Source organism: Mycetomoellerius zeteki, unplaced genomic scaffold, assembly GCF_001594055.1.
Source record: "Mycetomoellerius zeteki isolate Tzet28-1 unplaced genomic scaffold, Tzet1.0 scaffold119, whole genome shotgun sequence".
NCBI lineage: Eukaryota > Metazoa > Arthropoda > Insecta > Hymenoptera > Formicidae > Mycetomoellerius > Mycetomoellerius zeteki.
In genome coordinates, this window is record NW_017256116.1 from 496,766 (window position 1) to 522,991 (window position 26,226).

The 26,226-nt window shown below is 36.3% G+C and overlaps 3 protein-coding genes across 10 annotated transcripts in view; 1 reads left to right on the plus strand and 2 right to left on the minus strand.

The window, feature by feature from the left end:
* Positions 1 to 16,543, plus strand: part of LOC108730716 (Sox box protein 15) — a 59,530-nt gene extending 42,987 nt beyond the window's left edge. For all 8 annotated transcript variants that reach the window (XM_018460631.1, XM_018460618.1, XM_018460613.1 and 5 more), the window contains 5 exons: positions 12,903 to 13,125; positions 13,386 to 13,582; positions 13,822 to 14,039; positions 14,295 to 14,604; positions 15,018 to 16,543. In XM_018460631.1, coding sequence (XP_018316133.1) covers positions 12,903 to 13,125; positions 13,386 to 13,582; positions 13,822 to 14,039; positions 14,295 to 14,604; positions 15,018 to 15,562 — 1,493 coding nt within the window. In that variant the 3' untranslated portion in view covers positions 15,563 to 16,543. The remainder of the gene's footprint in view (positions 1 to 12,902; positions 13,126 to 13,385; positions 13,583 to 13,821; positions 14,040 to 14,294; positions 14,605 to 15,017) is intronic.
* A 3,664-nt stretch (positions 16,544 to 20,207) lies between these two features.
* On the minus strand, positions 20,208 to 21,627 carry oaf (BRICHOS-like domain-containing protein out at first). The gene is made up of 4 exons (XM_018460347.1): positions 21,400 to 21,627; positions 21,058 to 21,171; positions 20,658 to 20,976; positions 20,208 to 20,579 (listed from the first exon to the last, which is right to left on the minus strand). Exons 1-4 carry the CDS (start codon positions 21,493 to 21,495, stop codon positions 20,275 to 20,277), a joined length of 834 nt encoding a protein of 277 aa, XP_018315849.1. The 5' UTR covers positions 21,496 to 21,627; the 3' UTR covers positions 20,208 to 20,274.
* Positions 21,628 to 22,815: 1,188 nt separating this feature from the next.
* Positions 22,816 to 26,226, minus strand: LOC108730578 (chymotrypsin-1). The gene is made up of 7 exons (XM_018460356.1): positions 25,973 to 26,226; positions 25,507 to 25,817; positions 25,085 to 25,336; positions 24,548 to 24,648; positions 23,262 to 23,478; positions 23,058 to 23,152; positions 22,816 to 22,998 (listed from the first exon to the last, which is right to left on the minus strand). Exons 1-7 carry the CDS (start codon positions 26,013 to 26,015, stop codon positions 22,869 to 22,871), a joined length of 1,149 nt encoding a protein of 382 aa, XP_018315858.1. The 5' UTR covers positions 26,016 to 26,226; the 3' UTR covers positions 22,816 to 22,868.

Here is a 26,226-nt window from a genome sequence, read left to right on the forward strand (position 1 = left end):
TCTTTCCCTTCGTCTTCTTTTTTTTCTCTCCAGACATCCTACATATTCATGCGCGTGCTGTGTGTCGATCCGTCCGTCCATCCATCCCGGTTATCCATACGTACGTACGTACATACGTATGTCGTTAGCCCGTCGATCCCGCGCGCGCGGAACACACGCGCGTGCAGCGGAGCGCGCGCGTGCGAGCGTGTTTTGCGTCGGCGTGCGCACACATAGGTTCGTAAGTTCGATGTACGTATATATATATACACACACGTGTACACGTACGACGCGAGTCAGCGTCGATTGCGTTGCTGTCGGTGTCGGGGCACGCAACGCACGATATACACCGATGGGGGCCGTGTGGGCACCTTATATCCGGTGACACGCGTGCCCGCGCATCTTTATTAATCGCTCGCCCGTTAGCCCGCCTTCGAGATCTCACGTCTGTCAACGTTAGACATTAACGCGTTCGCGCGCCCGAATCGATCGTCATCCTGGTTAATCGCGCGTACTAGAAACGTTATGACAGAATCAGCTATGAGCGATTTTGTTAAAATCTTACGAGAGAGAAAAGTAATACTATGTATCTCTCTGTATACAGGGTGTCCCGTAAGTTTTTGCCAATCGCTTTTGTGTAGATAGAGCGGACCAAATTGAGTCGAAAAGTCCTCTACTATCTTGCAATTTTCGCAATGGTTAACGAGATATTAATTACTAAAAATCGTTGAATATTGGTTTTCAATAATTTTTTACTCAAATACTATCAACTTTACAGAAAAACAGCGAGACAAAAATTGTTTATTTTCTTCTCATAAAGTTCTGAGAATTTTTTCAGAACTTTTTAATACCGTATTTTCTTACGTTGGTAAGAATAAGAAAATGCAGTACTAAAAAGTTGATAAAAAATTCTGAAAAAATAAATTTTTGTCTCTTGCAGTTTTTCTGTAAAGTTGATAGTATTTGAGTAAAAAATGATTAAAGACCGAATATTCAGCAATTTTTAGTATCTTGTTAACTATTGCGAAAATTGCAAAATGGTAAAGAACTTTTCGACTCAATTTAGTTCGTTCTATCTACACAAAAGCGATTGGCAAAAACTTACGGGTTAGATATACCCTGTATATCTCTTTAAATTCTTTGGAGTGGAATCTCACTCTAAGAATGAAAATTGTACCAGTTTTGATAAGAAGAAAGAATGGATCGATTTTCAATCTAATACCTGTTTCTACTGGCCTGTTTCTATTATAGTTAATTTTATTCTTGATTCTAATTCTTACAATTAGAAAAAAATGAAGAATTAGTTAAATCGAGGTTAAAGTTAATCTATACAGAAACGAATTAGAGTGAGATTTCACTCTTCAAAATGAGATCACTTTGAAAGTTTTAGAGACTATAACTTATGCCGTCTCACTCTATAATCTTAATTAAGTTTACAGAGTGAAATAGTATAAATTAAAGTGAGATGATATACACAGGGGGACAGAATATATACCTTTTTTTTTTTTCAAGATTTTGGCAAAAATTGCTTGTGGCCAGATTCTATCTTTAAGCACGCACCATCGCGCATGATTCTCACGAGGCGTCGTTAATTCCGTCGTTAATTAGCGGAACGGCGACGACGGTGGTGATGGTTTATCGCGCGAAGTGGTTTATCCGCGAGATCGGCTTTGCGGGGAACTCGAGACGCGCGACGATATACCGTGCTCTCGTCTTATATACGGTGTATAAACGCCGCGCGACGCCACTGCGCCGTGTCGCGGGACCACCTACGACAAATGTGGCAGCCCGCAAATAATACCGGGCGTGTGTTGTACCACCGGCGACAGCACCGGAGATACAGGGCTCTAACTGCCAGCGCGGTATCGTGGTTTAGTGCCTCCGATTATTTCCCTTCCTCCCCTACAGGCGACATGCGTATATATATATTTACGGGATGTCCCTTCGAGAGAGATCGCTAGACAAAAATGCGCAAGGCTACAACAGACGGCTTTTGAAATGCCGAGGAAGCGTTGAACGGTGTAATATTAATTATTGATGTAAAAAATCAAAGGATTTTGATTCGAGTAAATCTTCGAGGCGTAAATGATTAATAAAATCTGTTTTTTTTTTTATTTCATTTTTCGTGTCATTTTACAGGATTGTCACAGAACTGGAAATCAAAGAATTGTCAGGGAAATTGAAAATGGTTAGAAAATTTTGCAAAATTTTCTGGAAAGTTAAAATTTTTGGCTTTAAAGAAATTTAATTATTGATGTCTACATGACATTTACGCAGTTTTAAAATACTACCTACAACTTAATAATTAAAAGTACAGTGTCAGCATCATTAATAGTAATTTATATTGCTACGTTAAATTTATCTCGACAAAATATTTAAAGGTTTCTAAATCAGGATGAAAATACAAACAATTTTAAAATATTATTAAGGATAAAAAAAAAGTCACGAAATATTTTGTCTGAAAATTAGGGAAAAGTTAGAGAATTTTAGGAATTTGTGACAATCCTGGCAGAAATCTAATTTGCGAGTCAATTATTAGGAATCATCACTCGTACAGTACAGATCTCCAAAGGATATTTTAAAGACGTTCAGAAAACGTCTCTATGTTCTAAGGACGTTTTCAGGACATCTTACGGATAAAGTGTACTGTATGGGCATTAAATCTTAAAAATTTATGATAATTAACATTTTTGTTAGTATAAACTATTCTAAACCGGTCGAAGAAGTTACAATCGAAGAACGAAAAAGACACTCTGTATATTCTCCTTCGCGAGAGGAGGATACGCTCGTCTTCTCGTAAAATATCGAACCGCCTTCTGTTTGCGGCCCTTAAACGACGGATCGGCATGTACAGTATCTCACTATAATGGTGCTTGCTGCAGAAGGGCCGATAACGTCGACCTCGTTGGTCGATTTAAGAGACGGCGCGCCGATTGAAAATTATTGGCCGTGCAGGTATACTAGTCGTTTCACGCGCCGTTTCTCTTCCGAAATTCTCTCGATCCCAAGAGTTGATTTTGTTAATTATTATACACTTGAACTAAAATTTCCATTGTACTTAAAAAAAATCGTGTCCAGGTGTAAAAACGTTCGATCGGCATCTCGATAAATATATTATTATGATAATAAAACGTAATAAAGCCATGCTGAGCCGCCGTGACCTTTCAGATCGCCGCGAGGTGGGATAGATCGGAGAAAGATTGGCAATCGATTGAAATTAAATAGACGCGCGCACGGTGGAAGTGCGTAAGAATTGTCTGAACTCCGAGGGAAAGGCCCACTTTTCTTCGCATACGTATACAAAACGTACATATACATATCACTCTCCCAATGCCCCATCCTCCCTTCTTCCTTGCCACCTCCGCGTTTCGCTTCCCCTCGTCTCCATCTCGGTCGACTCTCGAACAATAGCACCTCGGCTGCACGGTGGATGAACTTCTGAGGCTGGAATCGGCTCTGCCCACTCTGTAAATTGCGTTTTCGTAAAAATATTCATAGATCGAAGAGAGAGAAGAGAGGTCGGGCCGATCTAAAGCGGCAGCCTACATCCTGCTGCACGGCTAAATGCAGTATGGATATATAGGTCTCGATCGCTGATACGCCATTGTACGGAAAAATGGATCATTGAGCGAGATTTCGACACGGAGCGAACACGATGGGTTGAATAACGTGAAAACGTACTACGCATAGAGAGAATACCATAGTATCAATCATGTAAATGTACATTGTTGGATATCAAAAAGGAGCAATTCAATTCCTTAAGTTAAATAACATTTCGTTATTTTTAATACACTTCCATGCGTGTCAAAATGTAAATCGACCCATTTCTGTAATTAGTTTCAAAGTAAATGACATTCATTTTATATTAACGTATTTAGTAAATAATAAATTAAATTTTTAGTTAAATTTAATATTAATTGTGAAATATTAATATATTTTTTTCAGTCAAATTGATTAACTCTATTGTTTTAGTTAAATTAATGATGTATTGAATAGGAGCGACCTATAGATGAAAATAACTCAAATTAGGTATAATTTGACATCAATTTAGTGTATTTCCTTTTACTATATATTTTTACTTATCCTTTTACTGGAATATGATTATAATCATTAATTTTTGTAATAACAATAATGTATATATTTTTGCTAATCACATTAATAAAAAATACACATAAATTATCGGTCATTTTGAAGAAATGTCAAATATTTGTGGGACGAACAATATTTCTTTGAAATACAAAACCAACGTTATAATTTTTAGTGTAAATTTTTTCGTAAATTGTGTTACAAATATATAAAAATCTACGCGTGTTAATCGCGAACGATTATTGTTATCGATTCGTTTATGACCTCGTCTCACGTCCAGGATGAATTTACACAGAGATTATTTTTTCATTTTTTTCAATTCAATTTGATAATGAAGCTGGACTCTGTGCCTTCAATTAAACTTGTTTATCCTTGTTATGCCATCTTCTTCGTTTTCTTCTCTTCTCTCTTTCCTATGCCCGGACTCAACCACGGAGAAACCTGTTCCTTTTTCTACGGCGATGCTCGATTAATCCGAGACAAGATCGGCCTCTCGTACGATCACGAAACTCATTTGTTTCTCTATACCGTCCGTGCACACGCGCGCATTAGTAAACTCGTTTCGATCGGGCGCATTTAAACCGCCACCATCATCATCAATCTGGCAATCATCGACTAGTAAAGTTGTTCGGCGATCAGCTTGATCGCGCAAATCGGTTTAGCGCAGGTCAGCTACGCGCCTCTCGTTACATTTGGTCTGTTCGACTTGCTTACACTTTTTATATTCAGCATCCTCGCTTTCTCTCTTTTTAGCGCCAAATATATATCTATCTCATTTTAAGTGTAAAAAGTGTAAAAAAGTGTAAGCAAGTCGAACAGAGCTATTGCGAGAAACTGCGTGGTATTTAAAAAAGTTGCGCGTAATCGTGGTTGTATACACTTCTCTTAGGTATCCACCAACCAAGTCGGTGATGTTGCACCCGGTTAAATCTCTCCGAGCAAAACCTCTTTATGCACGTTCGCCTTCGATCGATCGTACGTACCGACAAAAGTCTTGTACGAGGGCATTACGCAGAAGACGTAAGCAGAGGGGAAGTCTCCTCTCTAGCCGTAGTAGGCGAAGCAACATAACGAACCGCGAGACAAGATCGGGACCAATAATTGCGCATACATATAAAATGAGGTCCGGCGAGGGGATCGTCCGACGAATGAACAAATAAATGGACGGACGAGTACTGTAATGTATACCGTAAATGTAGGTGACTTGGGACAGTGCAGGTAATTTGGGACAGCATGTATTTTTGTTAAATTTAATCGTGGTATCTATCCATGGCGTGAGTCTCTAAAGAAAGTTTAAATTTTAAATGTTCTTTAGTGACTCATGTATGGGTGCCATAATTAAATTTAACAAAAGTACATGTTGCTTCAAATTATCTGCACTATCCCAAGTCACCTACATTTGCGATACTCTATGATCGAAAATACGCGCTGATAAATTTCCGTAAATATTAACCCTCAACTACAGCTATAATACGGAAGCTACACCTAAATTTTAAAACGTCCTGTTTGAAATACAGAATACAAATGAATCTCCGTCTTAGACCGGATTTATAATATATAAAATTGGTTTTGCTAAAGTCCTGTCTAAAAATTTAGCTACGTACAGATCTGAAAATAATTTTGTTAGACCATCAAAATAATTATGTAGGTCACTCAAACTGGTTACTAGAATGGCAAAACTTTTTGTAGCATTGCTCATCATATGTGCTTGAGATTTCTACGTAATATTTAAATGGTCCAATAAAAATTTTCAGACTCTGTATCTAGTTAAAATTTTAGATATTTCAGAAAAAACGTTCTTTCTATGTAGATGTAATAAACCTTAAGTGTCGCAAAACTTAAGTCGTAAGAAATTGACGAAAATAGTCGATTATTCTTCTTACATTTGACTATTACTCAATTTTTTACGATTTAAGACTTACTACGTCTTTTGCAAACCCGGGTTTACGGTGATGAAGAAAAATAACAATTTTTTTTACTTTATACAATTTAGAGCCTTATAATTGTACAATTATACAGATTGTACAATCGATTAAAATTTTCATTTCGAATCCAAATGGCCCGTTGTTGTAGTAAAAAATTAATAATAATTTAACGAGCGCGACAAGATACGTATATGTGCGTAAAAGAATGGAACTCCTGTCAAATATATTTTCCCCTAAAATTCTCGATTTCGACGGTATCAGACCGTCGCGTTTCACGTGCGTCACCCTGTATCTCGCATCGCGCGTTGTTACATTGTATCCGCATACATACGGTCGCGCGTACATATGTATCCATCTGCAAGAAGGACGAAGGAACCAACGGGTTGGCTAAGCTAAAGCAATAATAAGCCATAAGCGCGGTCTCTGCATAGAATGCCGGGTAATGAGGTGGAGTCGAGAGCGGAGTCTGGCCGCACCCTTACCTTACCTTACCTTCCGACGACGCTTACATGATCGACCCACCTATCCTCGACGACGACGACGACGACGACGACGACGAGGACGAGGACAAAGTCTAGCTTCGCTCGGTTTCGCGAAGAGATAGAAATAAATTATTATATTTATGAAAATACACGTAAGGACGGGCGAGGGGGCGGATAAAGGAGGAAGAGGGGGAGGAGGAAGCCCTCGAGCGTGGACAGGCTCGTCGGTCGATTCATCCGCGACTCTGACTTTTGTCCCTCTCGTGATCTCCAGCGTGGATCGTCCGCACCACGCCTATACGAGTTGGATCGGAAAGAAGAGAGAAAAAAAGGAAAAAAAACGATAGATGGATGATATGATAATTCACGCGACGCTCGCACGTCGTGATACTTTATGACGTACGGAGTGATTTACAAGTGGACGAGCGTGGGCGAATTTGATTGGGAAGCGCGAGCTTCGTTTTTCTTCCGTCGCGAATCGATGCGAGAAAAATTCTATATTAATAAAAGCAGCGCAAAAGTCCGCCATGTTGAACCTAATAACCATTTGTTCGTGTTGCTTGCATTCAGCATCTTCGCTCTCTCTCTCTCTCTCTCTCTCTCTGTTTTCAACGTTCAAATATATATTTATCTCATTTTAATTACAAAAATTACCAAATTAAATACAACAATTTATACTTTTCAAGCAACGCGAGCAGACCTTGAATCATATTAAAGAATTACTGAGCACTTATTGAAATTAATTACGTCCAAGATTTTATCTGAGCGGTCGGTTCAGATAAAAGAAAAACACTGCTTTTATTAATATAGAGTTTTAGATGCGAGAGAATTAGCGAGATGGAAAATTAAAATCCGGATTGTAGTTCCGTATGCAGAACTCTCCTTCGCGATATTGCGCGGAATCATCCATCGAGATTTCTCACGCCGATTTGTCCGTCGTCCCGCGGAACTCTCCTGCAAAGTTCGGCTGAGATTCATAACGCGGTGTATCCCTTCACGTCCTCTCGGTGAAAGAACGATCGCGGACATGTCACTGACACTATCTTTCCGTCGGCAGCGCGGAAACGTTTCTCTTTCGCGGTTTCGTGACGCGTGTCTGAAGAACAAGGCGCAACTAACGCGTCGCTTTTTCCGGTCGATTCTTCATGGAGGAAATCCAAGACGGACGTTGGAACATCTACCCGTCTACTTTTCCCGTTTTCTCCTTTCGAATCCTTTCATCTCCAAGTTATATGGAAAGGGAATTGAGGATTAAAGGAAAACATTGTGTTAATTTCCTTTCGGGTCTCCTCGTCATCTTTCGAGTTTTAGAGATATCTCATTAAGATCGCACACGATGATTACTCGTGATAGATAAATTTTCCTTTGCGCCTCGAAACCAGAGGTCCGTCAGGATTGCATCTCCGTGAAACACGAAGGGGACGACTCGTCCACGTGTCTGCTATTCGAGTCGGTCGTACGCACTGTCGACGTGTTACGAGACGAGCTTGAATGGCTCGGCTCGACTGGCGGACACCATGTGGAGCCAAGCTAACATCTTTGTCCTGGCAATTGGACAACTGTCACGATAGACGTCATCATTAGAGTCGCGACATCGACGTAATCCTTCCGAGACTTCTGAAATTTCCGCGAATGTTCTTCCACTTCTAATTCACCAGATGGTGGAAGGAACCCAAATATGTTTCTGGGCATACACGTTTCTAATTAACCGCAATGAAATTTACATGTTAGATACCACCATTTTGTAGCGATGATTTGAATTGGCGTTACATCATTATTCTTTTACTTATATATTTTTGTATTTTTTCTTAATTATGCGTGCTTCATTGACAATTGAGCTTAAATTTTGCGTGAGAACTACATCAAGTTTTAATACTCTTTTTGGCAGTGTATAGTTTAAATATGTCTGTTTGGTCGTATCTAGCATTTACACAGAATTGTACGAAATTCGTCTCGTGAACGAGCACACACCAGCTGAGTTTCTTCCATCGTGCATTCAGCGTGCATTAGTAAAATTTCGATTGAATGACTGATTTTACGAAACGGTCGATGATGTCGTCTGTTTTTTTTTTTTTTTTTTTTTTTACCAATTGATGACTCTCTGAACTTTGTCGAATTCGGAAAAACGTTTCGAGCATAACGGACCCCTCCCAGATCGCAACGCAGTACCGCATCGACGCCTCCTGCATCTGTACAGGTGAACGCGTCGGTGTGCGCGCATCGGTGGGCGAGCACACACCAGCGCCGAGGGAGATGAGATACATCACGGGACGGGAGACGTATTATTAATGGTGACAGTGGGCGACCCAGGTTGGGCGGGGTACCCGCGCGATGCGCGGTCCCACCGAGATGTGGGCCTCGCTCCGGCCCCTCTTCCTCCTCTTCCTCTCCTCACTTCGACTCTCCTCGTCTTTTCTGCGTCGCATCGTTGCACACGCATCATCTATACGATGCATTGCGATTTTCTACACATTTTATATCGCATTTCGTGAATTTTGAATTTGGAGGACAGTCAGTCGCGCTTTTCTGGAGCCGAGGGAAAGTGTTGGTCGTCGTTCAAATACGAGCTTGATGCTGTACAAAAATCACCGCTATATAAGAAATATTATAGCCTGTTTTTTTTTTAGCTGAACCTCTTGTGTATACATGGTTCATCTTTTCTCTTTTTCTGTAACGTGAAGAGAAAAGAAGGAAATAGGTGGATCGTGTTTGGTAAAAAGACAGGTGTAGCATTGTGCGTAATGACAGTTGAATATAATTTGAGGCAAATTTCTAACTGGTGATAAATTTCTAATAACGGATTTATAAAATTTCTGACCAATTTCTTATTGGTCACGAAAGTCGTCATTACTTTGAATGACCGCGCATCGTTGAAATCGGTTTACCTGGTCTTCTTACATCATCGAACTATACAAGAAAATCAACTAAGGACAGACCCCATGTTGATACAATATTGAAGATTTATTGGTAATTCGTGCGTGATTAAAGTCGACAAACAGGTTGAAGCATTAAGCGGGCGCTAACTAACTCCGCGGCGAGGATCAATCGGTCGGTCGGTCGGTTATATTCTAAATGTCGCGTGCGAGAAGTTGCTCGCTCGATTCTGAAAATGTCACGTGCCAATCCACGCGCGAGTGTACCGTCCGCGATCATAACGAAATTCCTAAAGTGCCTGCTGGGCAGCACTCGGGAATGAGAGAGAAAGAGACGAATGGCAAAGTTAATCGCCGATCGCCGGCCGGGTGAATTACCGACGGGCGCGTACGTAAATCACCGCGGAATCGTTAATTAGGCGGTAGAACGAACGAGCTTTCTGGAAAATGTCAACGGCTAGGACGTCACGACGAAACGGGACGCGCGCGGTTCTTACCGACTTCGGAGACTCTCGATTGGGACCTTTCGACACGCGCGATTTCGCTCGCTGGCAGTCTCGCAATTTGTCGCGATGCCCGACTAGCTAATTTATAATCTCCTCGCTAAGATGGAACTGCGTGAGTCGATAGAAATCGTGAAATGGAAAGCCTATTAGCATCGAACATTCTTATAAAATATCCACGTTCGCTATGTATATGCGGCGAAGCGTAGAGTTTAGTGTGGAGATTAAATACCGAGATGATTTCGTCAGCAATTGTATACCAGTTATCGTGTACGCCTTTATTTTTATAAACTCGCGACGCTAAAAATTGTTAACAATGCCGACGTATAACAGAAAGAAAGGGTTTTTTGCTAAAGATGTAAGTAAAAGGAATAGTGTCTTTTGTAGATTTTAATCTACTGGATATGATAAAATTGTTAAAAAGTTTGTGACGTTTTGAGAAACACCTTGAAAATTAAGCAAGAATATTGAAATTTGTATACGCCAAATTCGTGCTCAATTTTCGAAGCGTTTTTCAAACGCCCGAATTTTAATTATTACTTATATAGATTTTTTTGAACAGAAATTAACCCCTGTTTGACATTCTCCTTTCGTAATAACATAATATAATTTTTCGACGATACCAGTCTTGTCTATTTAAGAGAGAGAAATCGCGCGTCTTGTCTATTTAAGAGAGAGAACGCGCCTTCTCCATTCGTTGCTCGATTCAACACACGAGGATCACAGTGAGCAAACTAACTCGACAATTCGACCCAGACGTCCTCCCCGGTGACGCACCTAATTCGACGGCGCGTAGCCCGCTTTTGCTCGAAACATCGAAATTAATGAAGTCGTCCGACCGGGCCGCGGCCTAAGCGCAGTAAATTAGAGGTACACGCCAACCATTAGAATACTTAACGAGGACATCACGGTGGGATGCAGCGTGCGCGGGTGTGATGATGAATCACCGCCAGGGATAACTCGCCGCTCGCGCGCGCCCAAGAATATTAAATTAAGTGTACTTATTGTTAGCCGAAAACCTCATTCGTGTCCCCTTTGCCGGATAGTCTTCTCCGGATTCCTCTTTCTTTCTCTTTTTTTTTTTTCATGCAAGAAGCTTGAAGAGTCGACTAGCCGGAACCCGAAAGAAACGAGAAGTCGCTAGACGGGAGAACATTGTCGAGCGACAAAAGCGTTCTCGTCTTTTTCGCGAGAGTTCTTTCTTTCCTTCCCTTTTCTCTCTCATCGCTTTCCTTCATCGCAAAAGCGTTCTCGAGAAAACTGAAAGCACCGTCGCAACTGTTTATTATCAGTGAATAGGGCGGAAAGATTCGGCACGACAAAGTGCGATTTCGACAACGATCGATTTGCACTTTTTTTTCTCTCTCTTATTCTCTGCCCCTCCCTCTTGTGCGGAGTCCCCTGGGTCAACGTCTCTCTCTTTCTCTCTCTTTCCTACGGAGAGTTGAAATATACAAAATGAAATATGAAATAATGGTTCGTGCCTTGTGGCTGGCTGAAGGCACGGGCGCACCCATATCTACGCCCCCATGCACCTATGTACCTTTACAAGATTGTACGCATAACTATATATATACGTATGTGCGTACATATACATACTTATATTATACATTTATATATTTATACAATAAAAAATATACTAAATTTTAATAAATCATTTGTTTGAATAGTATCAAATAAATATTTACTTACTGTAAGTAAATATTTAGTTGGAACTATTCTGATAAATATTTATGGAAAGTTAATACATTTTTTCTCAGTGTATATTTATATATTTATTTATATACACTTCTATATGTTTATATATATGAAATTTGATGCTGTGGCTCAATTTTCACTCTTAAAGATTGAAAATTGAGCCACTCCTTTTTAAGATTGGCTCAATTGTCTTTTTAGAGTGAGATTTCACTCCAAAGAATTTAGAGAGTACGTACACATGCGTGGACACACCGATATCCGTGATATCTACCTCGCGCTCAATTTTTTCGTTTTTATTGCGAACATCTTACGTTCGTATTAACCCTTATACCTCGCTTAATGATATTCCGGCCTACCATGTTGGCATATTGAACGCAACTAAGGCAGATTCCAGGCTTGGTCGTCGGACCAAGACCCTCCGCCGCCGCCGACCAAGCCCACCTGTAAATACGTATATCCGTACGTATATATACGCCGTGTATATGCGACGGGAGGAGAGATCATTTCTGTGCTCGTTTTGCACTACGTATATCGAGGCTATGGAGACGAGAAAGAAATAAAATCTCTCTCTCTCTCTCTCTCTCTTTCTCTCTCTCTCTCTCTCTCTCTCTTTCTCTCTCTCTCGCGAGTCAAATTAAGCGCGTCGTTAGCCAAAGGAATCGACCGATGATTTTATCAAGATTCGGGATATCGAATTGTTATATTAAAACGCATACAGTGATGACGTCCACATCTAAAAGGTCGTTCAATGAATTCATCTTCTAAAGAACAACGAATAATGAAATTTCATGTTTCTATTTGTTTTTCGAGTGCATTTCAATCCATCAAAGATTCCATTTGAGATGTTTTTTTCTGACTGAACAATTTTTTTCAATATTCAATGCGACACATTACTATCTGCTTTAATTTGATATTGAAAGATTTGTAAATAGCAAGATTTAGAAATATTACAAGCTTAAGCTTTACATTTGCAATTAAAAAAATAATTTTTCAAATCATCTTTTAATTAAGTTATTTATCATTTATTTCTATTTAACGTTAACGTTTGCAAGTTTTAACATTGTTAATCTGTAAAAAGTATCTCTTTTAAAAGTTCTTTATGTAAAAATATTGCATCTAAGAAATGTAGCGACATATATCCACATGATATATGCATATATATTTTTTTTTCGGCATTTTATTATATTACATTATTTGTATTTTGACTGTTTATGCGGCACAGGGAATACTGGAACGATGGTAAGGATAACTCTGTACATACTGTGTGTCGCTTAATCATTTTACATACGATTTCTCTCTTTTTCTCTCTGTCTCACGTCTTTGTACTTGACGAGGCTTTGTTCGGGTTTCTCACAGGAAAGAAATGGCGAGGACTGACGCCGCAAGACAGGAGGCCCTACGTCGAGGAGGCTGAGAGGCTTCGAGTCATACACATGCAAGAACATCCGAATTACAAGTACAGGCCGCGACGTAGGAAGCACGCGAAACGGACACCCGGTGCACCGTCCTCGCCTCCCTCGGCGACCAACACCGCGGGCAACAGGTCCAATCCTGCCGGCCCGGCGATTCATCATTCCATGTAAGTCGATACTCTGACCCGTACTTTCTGCTAATGAAGGTACGTGCGAGCTAACCGCCGCGGTTAATTGAGAGATTCCGGCGAGATTTAAACGATGAAGCGCTGTCGACGGCATTATGATTTCGACGATTAACATTGTTCAAGACTTAGCAATGTTTAAAGTGTGTATTCGTCTTAATAAAGAATGTATATATATCACATATTTACAATTATAAAGCGACAATGTATCATTTATGTATCGTAATCGAAATGCGTTTAAGGTCCAAGATGGACAGTTACCAGGGCATGTCTCAGATCCCGTGGGGTGGCCATTCCCCGATTTCATCCCTGTATCATCAACAGCAACAGCAGGGTATCCAGGAGTACAAATCGGAAAATAATTCGCTCTACGGCAGTCCTTATACGCCCATCATTCACACCCCGGACATATCTCCGGTAGCCAGTCCTGAGCCCGATGGTAAATTTTTTAAATAAAAGATCGACCGGTTAATTGAATAATTTATTTAAAATCCTTGTTTTACGTAAAAGTTAAAATATGTTTTTTTTTTAAATTAATGGTACAATCAATTAGACGATTTTTTGTGAAAAATAAATGAAAAAGGGAATAACATAAAAAACAATACGACGCGATTAAAATAATTATGAAATAGTTATATATGTAAATACGAAATGATTGAGATTAATTTAATCTACCAGGTGATGGTGGTCATCTATCGTCCGCTCAAAATCCGGATCCGGAACGAGATCTGATGGAAGGTACTTCAAAGCAACATGGAGACATGTCCGATCAGACGAAACGATATACCTTTATGAGTAGTGACAATCAACTGCACACGGGTCACGCTAGTAACACTAGCATATCATCGTGTCAAAATTCCGGCAGTTATACAGATACCTTAACGTATAAAAAATCCGTACGTATTCCGCACATCTGAGATTTCTGTTACGTTACGGCTATATAATCTTCTACAAATTATCGTTTATTAAAATACGAATAAAAATTTATATTTAATTTATATTTAATTTATATTATTTGATCTCAATTTAATGAAATTAAATTTCCTTTTACATTTAATAAATTTGAACCTGGTTTGTAATCTCTTTTCGTCATGCTAAATTAATTCGCGTCAGACCAGATCGAACGCACAAGCAATTATATTTTTCATCAGGTGGGCTATTTGAATTTTGAGAGACAGTCCACGAGTATAGCCGCAGTAGGCATAGCGAACGGTATGATGGTGTCGTGCAATAAGCTACGCTCCGGTTTCGACAACGTCGGCTCCGTCACGGGCACGTTTTATCCACCAGTCGCCTCGCCGCACGATCAATCGCTGCAGCATTACAGCGGCACGCAGACATCTAAGAGCACGACGAACTATTCGATGCAACCTACCGTCGAGAGCAATTACAATCCAGTCCAATGCGCCAACAGTCGACAGCAGCCCATAGGGATCCGTGGAGCCGCTGAAAGTTGTCCCGGTAACAGTTCCGTTATCACTTAAGCATATTAACTCTCTTCTTCTTCTTTAATTATGGTTCCTGCCTTCAATAAATCACGGAGATCAATACAGCCAGAACAAAATGTTAAATTCAAAGGCTCGTAGAATTCGACAAGGAATAAAAGACTCTTAGCGTATAACATGATCGAGAAACGCGATAATATTATCCTTTATAAAAAAGATATAAGCAAAAGAGAGAGAGAAATATTTGAAATTAATTGCTTTTATATTTTCTAAAGAAAATCATTTTCTCGAGAAATGGAAAAGTAAAGAAATACTGGGATATTTCCGAATATCTATTCGTAGCAAATATCAAAGGAATTACAGTAGAATTCTCAATAATGATGCAATTATTTTACTAATTAAGTACTTCGTGCTCTTAATTTTTTACAGGCACAGTAGCGCATCGATACCAAATGCATCATCAGGAGTATCAGACGGACGCGTCCTCCGGCCAGCAGCAACAGCACGCGATTCTCGGTAGTCATATCGATCCCAGTATGAGTGCCGAGGATGATCAGCAGCAGACGCTCCAGCTGGAAAAATATTTCAAGTACTCTCATCCGACAAGCGTAGCACATTCGAGCCTATCCTCGCAAAGTATGTTAGACAGTAACCATAACTACGCCAGCGATCTGCGCTACTATGGGACACCGCCGCAGTCTCAACTGGACATACCGAATTCTCAGTGCATCATCGACGATCAGCAGGGCAACAAGGACGCTCGTTGTCCTAATGTCACGATTGGTCACACTATGGAGCAATATCATCCGGGACTGGAGGTGTCCAAGTACACGGACCACTCAGTGACGCAACAACATCAACAGTCACAACCACAGCAACAGCAGCAGCAGCAGAGCATGGAACACGTGCCCAAGGCTGACGATGATTTCAGTGTTATACTTGCTGACGTGCGCAAAACTTGCTACAGTAGCTAGTGTTTCTCTTTCTAGTGCACAAAACGATCCACGGGTTTCGGATTGGATTGACGTGCGAATTTCAGGGACTCATCTTTCGCTCACGATCGGGAAGAACAGGACACTTTACGCACATTTTACGTCATCACGTGGTTAGTGCTACCCGAAATATATCAAAAGATTTTATCTCGTGATAAAAGGTACGTTCTTCTCATTAATTTTGGAAACAATATTTTAGCTCAGAGTTTCACACGAGCAAAAGATATTGTTTGCAATACTTTATTCAATTTTCAACACGGAAAATATTTATATAATTGCAGTTTTATCTTTTGTAACTCCGTTTAAGAGTATCCTCTGTGTATAAGCACGATCTCTTATGAATTTCAGAACAACTGAAATTGTATTCATGCGAGTCAATGGCGTATAATTGTCACCTGTCAACAAATTGCAATAAGCGAAATTGCGATAAAAATATGATACGAATATAATAATACGCGATATAAACAATGATAAACTGCCTGATATGATCAAGAATGTCATCATATTTTGTTACAATGAATATCGTTTTATTGGAATTGTTTACAAGATATTAAACTTCCTCGATCTCTCTGATATCTTATCTAACAGTCTTATATGAACACTTTAGGACCTCAGAAACGTAATGAGATAGGCGGCTAATGGTGCACGGCTAGTGTATAGCATTAAAATTGCAGAGAGAATTGTATACTCACATAGATGTCACATTATTTTGTTACATTAGTTTCATTATCAAAGATAATACAGTAGCAGAGATATAATAGCGATAGCGAGAAATATTAAATTTTATATTATTATATTAGAAAACTTTCACATGTCAAGAAATGTTTTGCATCAGTAAGTCTTCTTGTATTTACTCCGAGATAGCAGCATTTACTTTTGGTGCTACACCACTGTGAGCTTTATCGTCCAAAAACTTATTTTTAATCGTTACAAACGATGATTTTATATAATGTATGTTTTTTTGTTGTACATAAATTTTTCTTTTCTTGCTCATCAGGGTGACATTTCTAGCAACTTGTGCAAACTGCACATCAAGTTTCGTAGAAATGCAAGTGGTGCAAAATGTCTTCGATGTGTATAGAAATGTGTAAAGAATTTTGGGGGTAAAACTAAATTATTATTACATTATATTATTTTGCTATTATTATATTACCTATATTAATTAACATTATTATTATTATTAATGTATGTCGTACTTAATAGAATCAATTATGAACATTTACCTCCCCTCATATCTTCTTCAAAGAATATCCTTCCACAAAAATCAACACATTTTTTACGCGTTTTACATTGTGCATATTGTTTATTTTGTCATATATGTATCGTACACGCCTATGGTAGGTACACACAATATATGTATGAGATACACATACATATATATTATATTGTAAAATATATGTTGTCCATATATCTTCATTTAAAATAAATTTCTTATTGAGAGATTTGACAAAATTATACAACTTTTTTCGAAAAACGTTGATATCTCTCGTGAAGTAGTATATCACGTAAATATATTTTAATCACGCATGATTAAAAACGATCGTTCAGGATTTTTTAACCGCTCGATGTTATTAAAACACACATGTATGTATATTAATTCTTTTTATTAAATATATATAAAAAATATGTGTATAAGATATAACATTATGTGTAAAGCTGAAATCATACTTAGTGTAGTGATACCCATAAATTTTACATCAAAGGGGGTTGATACAATGATTAAACATTGACAAATATTTCTCATTTTCTATTATGTAATTATGACACTTCTTACGTTAGAAGGCTCATATAGCTGTGTATAGGGTATTTCAGTCCTAACGCACCACCTGCTAATGGCAATTTTTGAAGTTATTTTGAGACTAAAATTCTAATACCAAAATGTCGAGGCTATAATAGTTTTTTAATTATAATCATTTACAGCTAGCAAATTATACAGTCTAAAATTTACGAGTTCAGGTTGGTACAATGCAAGGTGCTAAAAGTAAAAGCTAATAGTTGCCTTTTATTAATATCGATATAAATATTACGTAGGCGAAAATGAAATTACTGATATTTCTAATTTTTGATATTTATTATGTTAAAAAAATATTTAGCCTGAACATATTGTTATTAAATTTTCGTCTCAAAATCATTTCAGGAATCTGCCATTAGCAGATGGTGCATTAGGTCTGAAACTTAACTCTGTATATATGTATAGTCTTTTACCAAATAAATATATTTATACATATGTATATTAAACAACAGGCAAGTGAAAGAAACAAGTATTAAATAAATTATTATAAATATTTTATAGTATCCTCTCTTATAATAGGATATTTATAAATATCCTTTCTCGTTATCTAAAAACTGTTATTGCACATATCGCCCTTTTTAATATCCATTGTAAAGCCATTATTGTAACTAAAATGGTCGATATATTAAAGTAAGACTTCAAAATTAACTCCAAATCTCTTCGTCGAATCTATATACATACATTTCTACACAAATAGTGCATTATTTACGAATTTGTTCTGTCACATTTTATGTACTAATCCCCATTGATTTATACGTAAATATAATTGAGTGTTTTTTTACCGTTACAGTATGTGTATAAACGAAGCTAACGTCGCTCAATTTATCAATCATTCATAGCAGAGCCAGAATTTTTATTGAGACGAAGGAGTAAAAAAATTAATTCTTTTAACAATACAATCTTTTCCTTGAAATTACATTTAGAATTTAACTTAAATAAGAATCTAAAATCTTCTACTGTCTTGTGCGCATTATGAAAAAATCAGTAGCAAGTGGTTTTGGCATATTCATTTCTGACAATAAGTAAAAAAAAGATATTGATCTTGTCGTAGGATTCCATGCGCCTTAAATATTATGTTTGATATTTTTAAAAGTCTTGAAATTTTAATTAATAGCAAATTCAATTGTTAAAATAATTTCAGTCACTCTAAATCCTGGCTCTGTTCTTAATATATTATGAATGCCTCAATTTATCGCTATTTCTGCGTTTGTAGCAATCAACTTCTAAATATAATAGATGGCGAGGTCTATTTGGAGAATCATGCAGAGTACATTTTTCTCAGTACCATTAACATATTGCGTTGTACATCTTCTATTTGCAGTATAATTGTTGCTAATTAAGACGACACCAAATACTGCTTGATGTTTTTTTGTAAACTGTTTCGTGAACATTGAATTACAAGCGTAAGTATACGTATATATTTCCTCGCTTCGAACAATCTCTCTTATTGTAAATATAATGTATGTGTGAGGGATTCCAGAGAGCAGTGACTTAACCATTATACGTTAAATGGACAGATTTTGCAGTCTTATTCACAATGATCCGCTAGGTTTCATTGAAACGTGCAAAGACATTCGTTACTAACTACAGATACTTAACGTATCAGTATAAATTGTGATAATATTCTTATAAAGTCTTGCACAGTACTGCAAATCTTACATAAACTGTACAATTTTCGGCTATTAACACGAATTTATATGTCTAACTCATCGATGTCTATTATGTGTCTGCATATATGAATCTGCATTATGTACAATTATAACACATAATGTACACACACACACATAATGTGTATAAATGGCAGCTTTAGCAAATCACATATAAAATTTTCTACGTATAAATTATCTTGACGTTCTGAAATGTTTGAGAAATGAGATAGAATATTTTTGTGTTTTGAATGGATTATTTGTAACATATATCCACAGTACAAAAAATATTAGACATAATATAAATAGATAATACAAAAATTACTGGGTATACAATTGGAATGGTTTCATTTGTAAATAACATAACGATTAGGAATGTCAGATAAATTCAATGGAAGTAAAAGTATCTGCGAATAATCTGGAACATATAATTGTTGATCGCAGGAAATAATGTTCTATGTATTTCTATCTGTATGTAATAGTTTTATATTCTTTAAATTTCTTGTTGCAGAAAATCTAATTCCATAAAAGTAGAATTAAGAACAATATTTCTAATAAAATATATCAAAATATTTTATTACAAATCTTGGAATGTATGGAAATAAAATTCTGATGTAAATTAGATTTAAAAATTATAAATGTTACAAATATCCATTCAGTAAAGTCTACATGATTACATATATTAATCGTGTGTTTGATAAGATCTTTTAAAAAAACAATAAATGAAAATTTTTAATATTTAACGGTTTTACCTAGATAAGAATTAAATAAAAATTTTTTATTAATCCCTAACATAAACCCTTTTAAAGTATAATCCACTTGTTACGTTATAAAGTACTTCAAAGACCTGCAGTATAAATGCAGTATAATCTAACATTCAATCGTGCAAGAATACTTTTGCTCGATTTGCTTTGGCTTTAATTATGATAAAATGTAGAGTAAAATATATAAAACAAGAAAATGTATTTAAATCAATTCATAAAAGTGAATTGTTAATAAATAAAAATTTTTAGTTTATATTTACTAAATAAAGTATTATATATAAATTATCTATATATATTTAAAATCAAGTTAATAAAAAAGTATTAGAAGGTTAATTTGTTCTTTTTTGTGAAAATTCTATTTTAAATGTTAACAATATAAAACAATTAGAATTTTTTCTGAGATATTTAATTTGTTTCTAGCTTTCTTCATTTTTTATAGCACTGCCATGCTTACGACAAATTGAAATTTTTAATCTATAATGTCCTTATGTGTCATTCATCCCATACACAGTTCTGTTTCATTTTAGAATAATATGAGAATATAAAACATTTCTTACATGTTTTTATGCCACAACGATAAGTGCTTGCTACCTTTTTGCCATCAGACTTTCCTTTGCAAAATTTTAAACCACACGGATACCAACCAATGCACAATTCGAGAGAACACGTACAAGGTGCCCAGAGATTTGATGTGTCAGCACATTTAGAGACCAATAATGACCTTGTATCGTTCATACCCGATTGCGGCACATTTGTGAAGTTATATACAGCTGCCATTAGTAATTCTTCTGAGGAACCTACGAATGGCATGAAATGACTAATATTATTACAATATAAAATGTGACACTAATCACACTTATTTCACAGATATTTACCTGGTCTTTGAATCCACTGTTTTATATCATCGTTTCTGGTGTAAGTTGATCCAGCTGCTTCTGCACAAAGTGTGGTAACATGCTTTGAGATTTCCTTAGATTGAGAAACGTCCAGAAACAAATCCATTGTGTAATTGACATGACCTCTGTCCTCCTCAGCTACCCGCACGGTACCTGGATTCTTTTGACGTAATTTGGACATTGCATCAGATGATATAAAATCTACTTTATAAAAATGATTTACGAAACACATGACTTGATATTGATTTTGTCCACGTTCCTCTTCACCGAGCACCAGAGCTTTTATAACTTGAACTTCCTGCAAGAACATTATTTATTGAAATAAATCACAAAAAATCTATCTTTTTTCGTGGATATTTTTCTTTTGTAAAATAATTACATTTTTGAAATCAATAAGTTGCGTGACTAATGTGCCATCAGAACGCTGGAATTCGAGAGTAATCAGATCTTCTGTAACATTAGACGAGATTGTTTCTAGAAGAATATCACCGCCCTATAAATAAAAATTTCTCTTTAGTAATGTTAATATGAAAACTTATTTTTTCAGTTTTAATTACATATTAACATAAAAAAAAGAATATTCGATACAAGTTTAAAAAATCATGTTTGAGGTTAACTTTCAGAAATATATCTATAATCAGTAGTTTATAATATTTACAAATTATAAATTAAGCATACAGCAAAGCTGATAATAGATATACAAGAAATTGTATTCGTCTACCTGATTTTTGACATTTATGAGCAAGTGTGTGGTGCATACACCATAAAAGCACTGCAACACGACGCAGATCGCGAGAAAGTCGTTGAGTCTCCTCATTGTCGCATTGTTAATCACTGTATCGCGCGCTCGTCTCGTCCGAGTTGACGACGACAAGCCGATGTTAGCGTAGAAAAGAAAAAAAGAGATTATTCCATCGAGAGTATTATAACATAATACCTCAAGCTGCCAGTAGCGTAGTAGCTGCTCACAGTGATTGAGTGCTTATTTTTTTCCTCTCTCTCTCTCACTTCCTTCAACGGTCTACATTCTCTGTCTACCATTTCCGTGCCAATCCGAGCTCGGTCTGCTCGGTCCAGTCTGTTCAATGCAATGTAGCCAATTCTAAGAAAAAATTCACTGGTTTTCTTTCTTAAAAATTGGAACGAAATTTAAATCTCGCTTAGCCGTGAAGATAGAAGGATGGTAAATGATTCAACTTATGTAACCATTTAAATATAATATATGTAATAGATAAATATTTAAATATTAAAAACATATCGGCACGCAATTATAATTTCTTCTAAAATTAATTCATTTAAAAATGAATTTAAAATAGTTCAACATCTTAACGTTCAGACCGTTATTGGCGCTTCTTAGTTTAAAGTAATGTATTTAACATAAGTGGTCTTCCAATCTTATTATTGTTAAATATTAAATATGTAATAGAATGTGTCCATGTACCAGTGGTTGGACAGCTGGTCGAACACTGGAACGTAATTGTCTCAGTGTCCGACCATAATTAGAAAATTAGTATGTTGACGGGAAATATTAACATAAATAGATGTTTAATGACAAAAGACAACTAATTCAAATTGATCTTTAAGGTAAAAAATATTTGAGACTAATATTAATTTAAATAAATAAAGTGTTGTGTAAATGTCCGAACATTTACACAACACTTTATTCACTTAAATTAATATTAGTCTCAAATACGTTTTTAAAACGTAATATTATAATTTAATTGTAATTCTTAAATGCAATTAAATTGTAATACAGTAATAAAAAAAGCATTTGAGATTAATAATAATAAATTTTATGTAAGTGTCCGGACATAAATCATATAACATACAATGTATGTCTAGTCACTGAGACGTTTACTTTATAAGTTATATATTTTATTGTGTGTAATACGTAATACATGTTTTATTATATTTAAAAAAATGCAAAGAGGCTGCACTGTCTAAAATGTCAAAAATTTTCTAAAGTTCGAAGAAATTGCGATATAAAATTGCAAAAATTATGAATCTCGAAAATAGATAAAATACACTTAACGTATACATATATAAATCTCCTATAGCAAAAATCACATTCACATCACAAATTGTAGCAACGTCACCATCCGCGAAAGAAAAATATATCAAAGATAAAAATGTGTATTTCTTTATATCGGAATATATTTTTCGTTTATACTGATACTTAAGCCTACATTTCTATTCTTTGTTTAGCATTCGTAATTTTTTACTGTTTCGAGCACTGCACGAAGCGAATATACCGTTTTCCTCGCTTAATCGTGCTGTCAACGATATTTCTCTTGAAGATTTACTGAGTATGGTACCTTCCCTAAAAATAAAGCATATAACAATTAAAACATGGAAAAGTGCGCAGAGAAAAATACTCACGAAAATTGCAGTTGCAACGATGATAAAATCGATGGTGGCTCTGGTAGGCGTACAGGCTCCAGACTATATATCTTTAAATGGGCGTAAATGGGAATCTGCAAATAGAGAATATGTAAGATATAAAACAAAACTACCAAAAGCACTGGAATAAAATTAGAATATTTCGTCTAATTCTTGCAGCGAATGCATATCGTTGAATCTTACATGCAACAGAGATGTATCTAGGGTTGTGGATGGTATGGAACTTGTTGGTAAATCAGGAAGTTGACAATTGTAACCAAGTATCGGGGAGCATAATTTTCTACCGTAAATTAAATCAAATTCATCAAGTTCTTTCCTCGAATGATTTGCAGAAGGAGCATCTTGAATCTCACATTCCGCTTCTTTCTCACTGAAAATGTCTACGATAATGGGATACCAATAAAATACTTATTTACAAAGTAATATAATTTAAATAATATAATTTGGACTTTTCAACAACAATTAAGTCGTTGGCTTACCGGAATGTTGCATGATATAGAATATTATAGAATATTGTTTTACCGAAATATTAAAAATTGTACTTGTATTTTTTCAACAGTTGACTTACAACTTGAACTTGCACGACGCGATTCAATGTTTGATCGATATCGTTCTATTGTCTTCCGACGTGCGTTACGTGGAATCAAGAGACACGGTAGTGTTTCGCGCCAACCAAATGAACGTGTAGTGCGAGGAATGAGGCGAGACCGCATCTTTACACGAACCGAGGAGTTACGAACGATTCAAGATTATCTCAATAACGAGCTGATCAAGTTTTAAGTAGGTTCAATCAATAACTTACATCCGAATTATATAAAAAGTGTTTTTAATTTTTTTTTCTACCTGCCCTATGGGCGGAGATATCGCAACGCAAAGTCCAAAATGTACAAATTTTTTTCATTCATATTATAATAGCGATTTTGGCTGGAATGCACTAGTATGCACTGGTGCATATAAAGCTGTCATACACAAGTGTCATAAAAATGTATCTAATATAAATACAAAAACAGATTAAATCGTGCAATTCAAAGCTCTAGAACTTTTCCCCTAAAAAAATTTTTTTTTTAATTTTTTCGGAAATCAATTTATATCAAAAATATTAAAATATCAAAAACACTAAAATTTATAATAATTTGAAAAAGACCTTAACAATGGTTGCAAACAGTTAGGTCTGTCTTAAAGAAATAATGAAAATTCACATATGACATATTAATTAAGTGTCAACTCCTAACAGATTTAACGTTTAATCATAACACTTATTTATTAATATTAAAATACAAAAATATTTTTTATCTTTTAAAAACATAATCCACGCATCGCATGTAATTTCGACATCGCAGCAACGAATTCTTTCGACGCGTTGATATCAGTTGACATATATAAATTAAACGGATTTACATAGTTTATGTCTTATAGATTGCTTTGATGCATTTTCTTAGGCGTTATTAATAAAGGTGCTATAATGGAAGACATCAGTGTAGACGTCAGAATAACCCTGAGCGCAAGGAGCAACCCAGGAGGTAATACCAATCTGTACACCGTTACTAATGAGCGGGCCACCGCTGTCACCCTGAAAGACAGACAGACGTTTTAGTTAACTTATTTATTATCGAGTTTTCTCAACAATTGGTGAATCAATCATCTCTAATAAACTAGAGAAATTATCTTTATGTATCCATTAATGCTACACAGAGAGAAAAATGTTTGGTATTTATAACTATAATTATATATTATTATAATTATGATTAGTACTGCTATAATAATAATAACAGTAACTATATATATAGTTCCAGCAACAAATGTTATAATTGGCAACCTAAAATGACTATAATTATAGTTGTTATAACCATAAAATAGTTGAAATTACCATAAAAATAGTTCAAGTGACTATAATTTTATAGTTATATTTTGGGACAACCATATTTTTTATGGGACAACCGTATTTTTTATGTAATATATAATTATAGTTACAAATACCAAACATTTTTCTCTCTGTACTTATTTACCTGGCAAGCGCCAATTCCCGAACGATTGAGCGTGCATAAGTGAGTGGCGGTCAAGGGCACATCAGGGTGATCTTTCTGACATTGGCTCTGTGAAACCACAATCTGAACCATCTTTTGAAGTATGCTGGGGAGCGGTCCGTTCGTGCTTATCCTACCCCATCCTGATAAGGTACACATCTGTCCGGAGAAAGGTTTAGACTTGGCGAGGGAGATCGGTTTTTGGAATTGATTATATTGAATCGGCGATGCGAGCTGAAACGAATAAAACAAATGATTCAAAGTTAAATTTTCAAGGATAAAGGAATAAAGTGAATAAATGAAAAGAAAGATATTAGAAGAAAATTAGAAAAGAAATTATAAACTGGAGCACTCAAAACTATAGAAGCAAATCGCAGTAACAAATTATTCTGCGTTCAACTTGCCTTGATCACTGCGATGTCATTTTTCCAAGCATCTTCATATTTGTCAGAGTATTGCGGATGCACGATAATTTTTTCGATGTCATGGTATTCTCCTCCATAGATTAAGACGGACCCAGTGGCAACTTTAAAATCTTTGTAGGGTGGTTTTGCAAAGGTTACGCAATGTGCAGCAGTCAGAATCTTTTCCGGACCGATGATGGAACCGCCGCAAACGTGATTGCCGTTATATCTCAGGGAAACTTGGTGCGGGAATTCGCCTGGGTTGACGATCTGACCACCGACGATCGCTTCGGGTTCTTCAGCGAACGTCTCTACAAATTGGAGATATATAATGAATATGCATTTCTTGCAGAATACACGATGGTATGTATGATTAAAAATTAATATAAGTAATTAAATGTTCGGAGGCAAAAATAACGAGAGAATATTTTATCACTATTCAATATATACGAATGTCTTTACTCACGCTGCGCAAGAACGCCAACCACCAAACAGATGAATGACAGCATAATTGATAATTTAAGCTAGATGAAAAGTAAAACTGGAAATGAGGACATTAATTTCCACTTTTTATAGCAGATTCATATCTATAAATCAACCTTGGCAAACAGCTGGTCGCATTTCTTACGGTAAATAAACACGGTGAGGCATTTTGCACTTTGATGAAGCAGATACGAAATTAAATATTGCATATTAAACATAATTACTCAGTATAAGTTG